The sequence below is a fragment of the Cynocephalus volans genome, chromosome 10 (assembly GCF_027409185.1).
Source record: "Cynocephalus volans isolate mCynVol1 chromosome 10, mCynVol1.pri, whole genome shotgun sequence".
Taxonomy (NCBI): domain Eukaryota; kingdom Metazoa; phylum Chordata; class Mammalia; order Dermoptera; family Cynocephalidae; genus Cynocephalus; species Cynocephalus volans.
Genome location: NC_084469.1, coordinates 110,966,659 through 110,977,366, shown reverse-complemented (window position 1 = coordinate 110,977,366; position 10,708 = coordinate 110,966,659). Strand labels below are relative to the sequence as shown.

The following is a 10,708-nucleotide window of genomic DNA, read 5'->3' as shown; positions in this document are numbered from 1 at the left end:
GGTGTCCATAAACCAGTAGCTGGACTTGGATTTAAAGTGTCTGAAAATCAGGGCTGGCCAGTGAGCTCAGATGGTGAAAGCATGGTGCCGATACACCAAGGCCAGGGTTGGATCCTTGTACTGGCCAGCGGCCAAAAACCAAACAAAAATAAAGTCTCTGAAAACCTTTTATTGAATACCTACTGTATGCTGCATTATTCTCCCCATTGGGAAGACCATGATGAACAAGGTTATCTCCTGTCCTTAAGGAACTTTCCTTTATAAATACCAAATAATCAAGGCAGTGAGTAATGGCTCATTTATTCCTTATTCCTTCCTAATGGTTATTGTTTCCGTCTCAGCCGAGGAAACCCTAGGCTCAGAGACATGAAGTCACTTGCACAAGGTCACACAGCCAGTAGGTGATCAGGTCTTGATTGCACCCCAGGGCATGTGCTTTGCTATATAATTTTATATGTTTGGCGGCTGGCTGGCACAGGGATGAACCCTGGACCGTGCTGTTATCAGCACCATGCTCTCACCAGCTTTGCTTTGGTATGTACTGCCTCCAGATAAGAATGGCAACAGCAATACGGGTAACAGCGACAGGGGCACCAGGACCAGCAGCAACCATAATTTCCCGTGCCAGGCCTTGTGCTAAGGCCGTTCCCACTCGTTTATTCGACCAATGTACACTCCCATTGTGCAAGTGGGGAAACTGAGGCCTGAGGAGCCTCTCCCGCGGGTGGGGGCGCAGCGTCCCTGCGCAACCTCCCAGCTGGGCGTTCGGATACCAATTACGCGGTGCGTTCAGTCAGGTAGCGCTCAGTCGACCCGCACAGCGCTGCCGCTCCTACCGGCACACACTCCGCGCTCGCGCCGCCGGAGAGCCGCCAAGCAGTGGTCGCGGAGGGGTCGAGTCCCCGGGCGACCGCCGCGACGGCGGTTGGAAACCCCGCCCCCGCGCGTGCGCGTAGTGGATCCCATAGTCCCGCTCGGCCCGGGGCATCCGGGCGCGGTTGGCGGCGTCCAGAAGGAGCGCGCGCGCTTGCGCCAGCGTCGGGCTCGCGCACGCGTACCTGCGCCGGCGTCGGCTCGCGCACGCGCACGGCGGCGGCTGTGGCGGCGGTTCCTGACGGGGGCTGCGAGCGGCGGGCGGCTTCGTGGGGCTTGGCGGCGTTGAGGGGCGCGGCGGCGGCAGCGGCGGCTCGGCGCTCTAGGCCGTCGGCCCGGCTCTCTCCGGGGAGGGCAGGGCGGCCCGGGCGCGCGGGAGCGACGACGGCTGAGGCCTGCGGCCTAGGCCCCGGCGCGGCGGCGGAGTTGAGTGCGGCGCGCGGCCGGCCTGCGGGCGCTCCGCGGCAGCGGCGCCATGAGCGTGGAGGCGTACGGGCCTAGCTCGCAGACGCTCACCTTCCTGGACACCGAGGAGGCCGAGCTGCTCGGTGCCGACACACAGGGCTCCGAGTTCGAGTTCACCGACTTCACCCTCCCCAGCCAGACGCAGACGCCGCCCGGCGGCCCCGGCGGCGCGGGAGGCGGCGCGGGAGGCCCGGGAGGCGGGGGTGCGGGCGCTGCGGCCGGATCGCTCGACGCGCAGGTGAGCGGCACATGGCGGCACCGGAAGCCGGGCCGGGCCTCGGCCGCCGGGACCCGCCCCGGTCCCCCTCCGGCCCGTCCCGGGGTGACCTGCCCGGGCTTCTCCGTTTCGGCCGGGTCCCGGGTCCCCTGCCATGTCCCCCCAGGCCTGTCCCGGGATAACTCGCCCGAGTCCCTCCTCTGTGGCCGGGTCCCGGGTGACCTGCCCTGGCCCCCAGTACTGGCCTGTCCCTGGATAACTCGCCCGGGTCCCAGGTGACCTGCCCCAGCTCCTCTGCTCTGGCCGGATCCCAAGTGACCTGCCCGGCTCCCCCTCCCGCCTTTTCTGGTGGTCATTCTACGGCCAGGTCCGGGTCTTGCTCAAGCCGGAGCTTAAGGTGACTTGCTCCCTGTCTCTTTCCCGGTGTGCCCAGGGTGACCTGCTCTAGGTCGGTCTCTGGCCCGGTCCCGGGTGGCCTGCCCTGGTCTTGCCTCCGGCCGGTCTCCCTGTTCCACCCCCCGGCTGTGTTCGCAGCCGTCTGGGCAGCGAAGCCCCCACACCCCCCATTCACGCCCACCGAACCGTGGGTTCAGATTTCCCCTGGCGAATTTTTGCTTCCTATCTATGAACCACACACTGGCTGGCTGTTAAGATCATTAGAGAGGCAGGTTGCGTTTTGTTTTTCCTTCTTGCGTCGCCTGTTGCTGAAACCGACCTGTTATGTAACTCCATAGCCCTGCCTCGGAAAAGTTGGGTCTGAGTTTTGTTCCTCTGACGGGGCAGCGGTAGTATATTCTACATACATGGGTCTGCCACGTTGGAAACCTATTTTTACTGGCGTGGATGTTTAGCGGAGGTTACTTAGGTATTTTAAATGGAGGTTTGAGTTGTTAGAAGTATCAAGCATGCACTTCCTGGGCCTGGGTTCTTGCCCGGATGGGAGTGGGGTGGGCTGGGGGTCCTGGGGAGTGGAGTGGCTTCATCCTCTGGATCTCACATAGCTTTCACCGGAGGCTTGCTTTGTTCCTGGTACTTCCCTTAGGTTTATTTTCCTGAATTCTCCACCAGGGAGGAGCTGCGAGGCTCACCTTGTCACAGGTGTCCCTTGGCACATCCTTGTGTTCCGGGGCTGGGTGAGCACCCCATTCTCAGCCAGAGTGAGCTTAGACCCTGTCTTTGGGAGGGGGCTTACGTTCTAGTTGGTTGAGTCACTCCCGTGGGTAGACCACCCACTTGGGCTTTCTTTTAGCCCCTAATAGAAGCGGAAAACGTGAGTCATTCTAACTCCAGATCCCTTAAAATAGAAAGCTTGATGGGCGGGGCATCAGGGAGAACAGGTGTGGAAGTATGGATTTCTTTTTTCCAGCTTTGTTTACATTTGGTGAAGGGAGGTAGGGAGAGGGGAGAGTGCCTGCAGAAATGAGCTAGAGCTGTCTGAGGTCCGCCTCCTGGTAGTTGTCATACTCTGTTGACGATGCTTCCGCAGCTGTAACATGGAGGCAGCAGTTATATTTTTGTTCCCTTTAAGCATGAGGGAAAGCTGGATTCGTGTGTAAATCGACTAGGTAGTGCTGTTTCTAACTTGTGTTCAGTGTGTCGTGAAGGCTGAGGATAGAGATCTCTGTTGAGCAGTGTGCCATGATCTGGAGCACGGGGCAGCGGGGAGGGGTTGTGAAAGGTAATAGTTTTGTTGTGAGTGCTTTTAAGTGTAGCCAACATAAAATGGCAAACCTGGGGCAGCTTTCAGTTCTGGTTTTGTTCCTTGAGTTCTGTTTGTGATTAGTTGTGGGGCGTGTCCTCTTTCAGTTGAAATAATCAATTTGTTTTCCTGCACCTGAACACTGTGATGTACCGAGTAAGAGCATTAAAATGCTCCACTGGAGGTAAACATTGCAGTTGAGCTCATTTAATTCTGATGACATCAAAGGGTGTGTCCTAACTTACTTTTAATTAACTCTATGGCACACCCACCTAACTCTGGATTTGGATTTGAAGAAGGGGAGTGACATTTGTTTGTGTCGCAAAAGGACAACCTGAATTTGGGGCAGGAGAGTCTGTGAATATAATCGAAAAGTGAAAGAAAGTTATTTCCCATGCCAGTTGGTGGCATTGGCTGCCTAAAACATTTGAGAAGATATTCTTTTTTGTCCTCAGGAGTTGGCAGTATAACCAGCCGTTGGGGTCTTCTAGAAAGCCTCAGAAAGCCTCCCATTCTGCCTTTTTATTTTATGTTACTGGGTGAGCGGCCATCACCTGTCAAGTGCTGTGCCAGTCATCACAGCTTTACTGGAATAGGATTCACATGCCACACAATCACCAATGTGAAGTACACAGTTCAGTGGCTTTTAGCACATTCAGAGTTGTGCAGCTATCACCACAGTCAATTTTAGGACATTTTTATCACCCCAAAAAGAAACCCTGCACCTCTTAGTCTCTCAGTCCTCCCTCCCCCAACCCCAGGTAACCACTGATCTTCAGCTCTGTCTCTGTGGATTTGCCTGTTCTGGTCATTTCGCATGAATGGTATCATAGAATGTGTGGCGTTTTGTGTCTAGCTTCATGCACTTGGGGTACTGTTTTCAAGGTGCATCCAGGTTGTAGCATGTGTCAGAGCTTCACTCCTTTTTATGACTGAATGGTATTCCATTGTGTGGACGGACCACATTGTGTTTATCCATTTGTCTGTTGATGGGTGTTTGGGTTGTTTCCGCCTTCTGGTAATTGTGAATAGTGCTTCTGTGAACATCTGTGTACCGACTTCTGTGTTGCTGTGTGTTTTCAGTGAAATTGCGGCATTGTATGCTAACTGTGAGTGTAACCCTTTGAGGAACTGCCACATTGTTGTCCAGTGTGCTGCCACTTGTGGTAACTGCCAGTTTTGCACGGTTAATTTTACCCTAAAGTCTGTTTATCAGCACCGCACTCTACCGAGTGAGCCACGGGCCGGCCTAAAGTCTGTTTAAAGGCAGGTCGTGTGTCCCACAGCCAGGGTGGGAGAATGACAGCAGGGATGACTCCTGCTGAACTCGGCGCTGGTTCACATAACACTGAGTTTCTTGTTTATGAAATGAAACTGGTATTTATCAAAGCCCTAGAGGTCCTGGGATGAAAAGCACTGACACAGTCCTGCCAGGTCTCCTAAGATAAAACGACAGTTTTCTTTTCTTTTCGAGTATCTGACCCTTTCCTGGGCCCTTCTTCCAACCCCCAAGGGCGGTGAAAAGTAATTTCAGAAGTCCTTTGCATAATAGCTGGTGTTACAAACCTTTTGGTCTACCTAGTTGGAATATTGCCTCTTGACTGTTGCTAGGATTGTGTTTCCTCCACATGGTGGGATAATGGTAAAAATCTAAGAGTTGTAAATACTCAGTAATAAGTAGGAAGGAACTGTTGATAACACACAACAGCATGGATGCATCTCAAAATAATTATTCTCAGTGGAAGAAGCATTCAGACAAAAAAGTGTGTACTTTGATTTCTGTCATAAAATTCAAGTTTATTACAGAAAGCAGAAAGGGGGGAGGAATGGCAGAAAGCAGGAGGAGAATTGGAGGTGATGTGCTTGTTGTCTCGATTGTGGTGACAATTTTACAGGTGCTTACATATATTGATGTATGTCAGTATTAGCTCAGTGAAACTGTTAAGAGAAAGCCCAAATGGAGATACCACTACCCACACTTTCCAGTGTCTCGTTTTTTTAAAAGGCTGAAAGTGCCATTGGGAACTCCCATACACTGCTGGTTGGACAGTTCCATACACCTCCCTATGACCCAGCAAAGAAATGAAGGTGGGCGACCATGGAGGGCTCTGCCGAATGTTGACAGCAGCTCTGCTGAATGTGAGAGCCCCAAATTGGAAACAGCCCGGTGGCCAATAACAGGTGACAGATAAAGTATGTACATCTGGTAGGAAAAAGCATACCTATTGGTTTGGCTTTTCTTCATCTCTGCTCACCTGGAAATGTTAAGATTTGTGGATAGGTATGTTCCTTTAGGCAGGAGAGCAGGTGTTTTAGTGAAGGTGCCCCAGGTGAGCTTGTAGATGCTGCTTGAAATCTGGGGGATCCTGGTCCCACCTAGTTCCCTCATGATCAGATCAGGCCCCTCTTGACTCATGGTAGCCTGTGAACATGACAGCTGCTACAGTCGTCCCACACTCAGATTTCACTCCAAGTGCCAGAGTTGCTTCCTTACAAAAAACACGCCATCTTTCTCATTTGTACTGGACACCACCTAGCGAGAGCTCCTTGCTGACCTGTTGTTGCAGCCTAAACTCTTTTCCCGCCTGCCGGCCTCGTGTGTTTCCTCTCTAGTTCTTGAGTACATGAACGTGGGCTTTCTCTCCTCTTCAAGTGGCAAAACACTTGGGATAAAAAGTTGCTGCCTAGTTCTCAAAGCCACTGTCCTGACTGCCTTCAGAGTTCATGGATGGCTGTCCTGACCTGTCCTTGACCATCCAGGTGAACACACCATCTTCTGCCTACTGAGCCTTGCGACGGGGCAGGGGGGTGGGGGTGAGTTCCATAGTTCTGGTTCTTAAAAGGGGTGAGTTTAAAATTTGCATGAGACGGCCCATTTTTGCTTTGGGAATACTTGGGTAGTGCTGCTGCAGTTTCAGCGCATATGAGAACGTTGGAGGTGAGATGCTGCCAGCCCGAGGAGCCCTGGCAGGTGTTTGGTAAGCACCTCCCCCTTCTCAGACTTCCCGGGATTGCTTCCAAATTGCTAGGACCCTCCCAGCAACTAGAAGAGGAGAGCTAACATTTTATGCTTAGTGGTGAATGTATGAAATGACTTCTGTTTTTATCCCTTATTAATTTTCTTACCGAGATTCAGCATGATAAATAAATACTAATACTACACCAGCATTAAGTAAAAACAAAGTTCCCTCTCAACCCAGCTGCTACCACCAAAGGAGTGAAACGTCTTTCTCATGTCTTATTGAGGTCTGATTGCCTGTTGTGGAATCCTCGTGTTTTTAAGTTACAGTTAGTGTTTTGTTTTTGTTTTTGGTGGCTGGCTGGCATGGGGATCTGAACCCTTGACCTTGGTGTTACAGCACTGCACTCTGACCGAGTGAGCCAGTTAGCCAGCCCTTCATTGGCACTTTTTCAGTAAATTTACAGTGTTGTGCTGCTGTCACACCTCGCCGGCTTTGGTCTCCCCTCACTCGGCCTTCCTCCTCTTGGCTCTGGTTCCTGCTGATCTCTAGCCTTGTATCCATAGCTCCAGTGTAGGCACGTGGCTTCATGGTCTGACTGCCTCGTCAGGCCTCATGCTCATTGGTTCCTGGTCACACCTAAAGGAGCTGTCCCCACCTGAAGGCTGGGCCCTGCACTGGAAGTCAGAGACTGTGGACAAGCCCTGCCCAGTGCTTCCAGTTTCGGAGCCCTTCTGGGTCTGTTCATGTTTATTTCGTCCCCTCCACACGGTGGCTAGGCTGCCCTCTTTAGCCTGACCCTGGACTCCAGCCCCTCTGCACTTTTCTTACTTCCCAGCCTAGCTGTGCTTGGGGAGGGCCTTGACTGAGCCTGAGAGGAAGGGCCTTTAGATGGCAGGTGGAAGGGCCATGGCAGGGCGATCAGGCAGAGTGTGTCTGAGGTTGGACGACCCCATGAACACATGGAGGAGCCAGAAGAGGAGCTGAGGCAGAGGGTGCTGTGGTCAGGGCTGTGTGTGAACACTTGTATGTATATGTGAGTGTGTGTGCCTTTATGGAGACTGCCAGGGTCCCAGGTGTCCCTTCCCAGCACACCGAGGACCCCAAGTCCTCCCCACAAGGAGCTATAGACTAGAGGAGACCAAGCTCTTGTCTGTGGTTTCATCAGGGGCCATGACCTCCTCCCCGAGACTGCATCAGGACTCCCCTCTGCCAGGGAGCACTGCCCTGAGAGGGCCTGCAACATGGAGAGGCCTCCCAGAGTGGCCTGCAGTACAGCTGGAGGGGGCACATTCTGGGCAGTTGGTCATCGTTGTGGGGATGCTCGTGGTGGTGGAGACAGTCCAGCCTGGCAGAGAAGGGCCACAATGCCCAGCTTTCGACTGTGGGACCCAGAGCCGGGTGACCAGCCTGGAGGGGGCAGCGGGGGCAGTGAGTCTGGTCCCAGTCTACAGTGCTGTTCACAGCTCCACAGTCACACAAAGTTCATGACCTTGAACTCATCTTGCTGAGAGCTTCCCTTTGAGATCAGAACTCTGCTTGCTTCAATAAACGAAGTGCTGCTGGGCATTGGGATCCTGTGGCTGGCAACAGATCCTTGTCCCTTCTTATATGTGTTGGCCAAATAGCAGCTTGAGAGCTGGGTGACCGAGAGCGGGCTTCTCAGGATCCCTGCAGACTGTTGCCAGGACAGCATCTAGACATGCAGTGGGTTGAGGTTGCTTGCTGGGCTTCAGAGACTCCTTCCTTGCCTCAGCCGAAGGTGGCGCTTTCCTGCAGTATTAGTTCCTTGCCTGGGAGAGGTGGCTCCTGGTCCTGGGGCGGGGACGTTAGCCTCCTTTTGAGTGTGTGGCTCTATGGGGTGAACAAAAATTCTGGCCCAGCCACCTCATCCTCCATGTAAAAGCATTGGTGATGAATTTTCTAACAGATAAGAGAAAGCAAACTTCACGCATCTGTCTCCTTGGTTTAGCAGTTTTGAAGGTTTTCCTCTCCCTTTTTTCCTTTTCTTCACTGATGTGTCTCTAAAGCAAGTCCCCGTGTCATCTCACTCTTACTTCTGAGGTTGGGTCATAAGAGTTGGTGATACTCAACCATTTTGACCTGTGTTACATGGTATGAGTTTCTAGAAACCAGAAAGGGCACCTTTCCTTCATAGCTGCACTGCCATGGACGGATGAGCAGCATCAACAGCAGCTTTTGAGTATCATCCGATCTGTGCAGGGCTTCCCTCTCCATAGTCAGATTCTTCCCTGGACCCTGTTGAGATCCAGCACTGAGATGATTATTATATCTCCGGGTCCTACTCTCCAGAGCAGCCCCTTCTCCTCCTCATGCCACTGAACTGGGGTCTAGTCTGGGTCGTTGTTCTGTGAGGTGTCCACCTTCTGGACCCAGCCCCTTGACATACCCCATCTTCTACGGGCAAGTATGAGGGGGATGTCCTCTCAGTCTTTGCCTCCTTGGAGAGTGGCTGATCCCAGGGCTGGGCAGGCAGGGGCAGCCCAAGGCGAGATGGGGACATCTTAGGCTCTGCTGGCCACATCAGGGACACTGAGCATCAAAATGAACATCAGGGGTGGCCTGCAGCACACTAGGACAAGGATTTGAGGGTCCACGCAGGAGCCAGTGTTAAAGGGGGAGAGGAGAGAGGCTGGCTTTTAGTCACGAGTGATGTGCCTGGTGACTGCTCTCTTGGGTGGGACCATGTGAAGTTGCCCTCTTTGTAGGTCAAAAATGGTGAAATCCCAGTGATTTCATGTGTTTCAAACTAATAGATTAAAGGAGGCTAAAGAGACATCACAAGTTATGTGCAATCGTTAACTGGGTCTTGGATAGAAACAACTCTAAGGGACATTATCAGGACATTGGGGAGAGGTACGCGTGTGTATTAGACATATCCTTGTGTCACATCCTTGTGGAGTTTGGGAACGAGCTGCTGTGCTGTGAGGCTGTGGAGAACACCTTGTCCTGGGCCTCCAGCTTTGAGTGGGTCAGGAAGAGCAAAGTAGGCATTTGCAGAGCACGAGTGGGGTGGCATGTGATGGCAGGGGTATCCAGGTGAAGGGCACATGGGTGTGTGTTCACCATAGGTTTTGCATTTTTTCAAAATAAAAAGTTGGGAGAAGGGTCAGGGCAGAGTCCTTCTAGCTTGATCCACCCTTGTTGGGGGCGGCCAGTCCTCCCTGCAGTCCCCTCCCAAGGCAGGGCTCCGAGGCCTTGCAGCTCTCAGCAGCCAGGCACCCTGAGGGGCAGCAACTTCCTCCTTCTCTTTTATTTAAACCTTGGGAGAAGAGAGTCAGGGGTGCGTCACTTTGTATCTCTGCCTTTATGGTCTGGACAAGAAGACGCGCTCACTCAGCCAGTGCTGTCGAGGCCCTGTGTGCAGGTTCTGCTGTAGGTGCTTGCCTCAGGGAGCAGGACAGACAAGGTCCCCACTGGGCCCTGAGGTGGGATCAGAGGAGGCCGACCTGGGAGGTGTCGCGTGAACCAAGACCTGGAGGACATTGAGCCAGCCTTGCAGAGGCCACAGAAACTGCATGTGCAAAGGGCCCAGGGCGCTGATGAACGCAGAGACTGAGAGTTCATACCAGCACATTTGGGGTAACTTTTGATTGTCTGTGCTTCCCTCTGTGGGAATGAAGCAGCCCTTCTTCGTTCTGTAATGGGTTGTAAGTAACTGTCTCTGGGCAGAAAACCCCTGCAAGCCTGGATCAGCTCCACAGCTCTTAGATGGACTTCAGGGGTGTGGTTTTAGTCATAGCTGGATTCACATCCAGAGCGTGATAAAGGACTATGGAGGACAGGTACAGGGAATGGTAGGATAGGCCTTTAAACACCGAGTGTCAGAGCAGAGTGATGGGAACTCTTTCTTGGGTTTCCTGACTCGATGGCTGGGGGTGGCTACAGGGAGGCCCGCCCCTCCTGAGTCTCCTTAGTGAGATGAGGGCCAAAAGCCTCTGAGGGACTCAGTTAACAAGAGCCACAGTCCTGTGCCAGCCAAGGACAACAACCTTCCTCTCCTTCACCCATCATGTCACCTGGCACCGGCTGTGGGCCCTTTGTGTTCGAGGCACTGTCCCTAGTGCTTTGTTTTAACTCATTTCGTTAAAGTTTCTAAGGTCAAATGTATTTTTGAAATTCATGTTTATACTAAAACTTTTCAGAGAGTGGAGGGAGAAACTAACAATCCAGCTACAGAAGTCAGCTTGTGATTTAACACAGAAGTCAAAGAAAAATAAATAAAAGGAAAAAAGTTGGCTTGTGTTGTGGCCAGGGGCTGGAGGGACTGCTGGGCCTCTGGGGATCTATAGTCCTCTCTCTGGCTTTAGTGGGGATGGGGAGAGTCCCCCTGACTTTATATCTATACTGTGTGGTCTCCAAAGAATTCCCAGAGTGGACTTAGGTTTCCTGTCCCTTATTAAGCCTGAGGAGTAAGTGCAGTGCAGACAGAGACGAAGGCTTGCCACCCACTGGTCACACTCATGCTCCTGG

At 52.8% G+C, this 10,708-nt stretch overlaps 1 protein-coding gene across 2 annotated transcripts in view; it reads left to right on the top strand.

The window, feature by feature from the left end:
- The first annotated feature begins 1,098 nt into the window (after positions 1–1,098).
- UPF1 (UPF1 RNA helicase and ATPase) overlaps positions 1,099–10,708 on the top strand; it is a 33,868-nt gene continuing 24,258 nt past the window's right edge. The window contains exon 1 of one of the 2 annotated variants that reach the window (XM_063109382.1): positions 1,099–1,576. In XM_063109382.1, coding sequence (XP_062965452.1) covers positions 1,349–1,576 — 228 coding nt within the window. In that variant the 5' untranslated portion in view covers positions 1,099–1,348. The remainder of the gene's footprint in view (positions 1,577–10,708) is intronic. The other variant, XM_063109383.1, reaches the window with a different exon arrangement.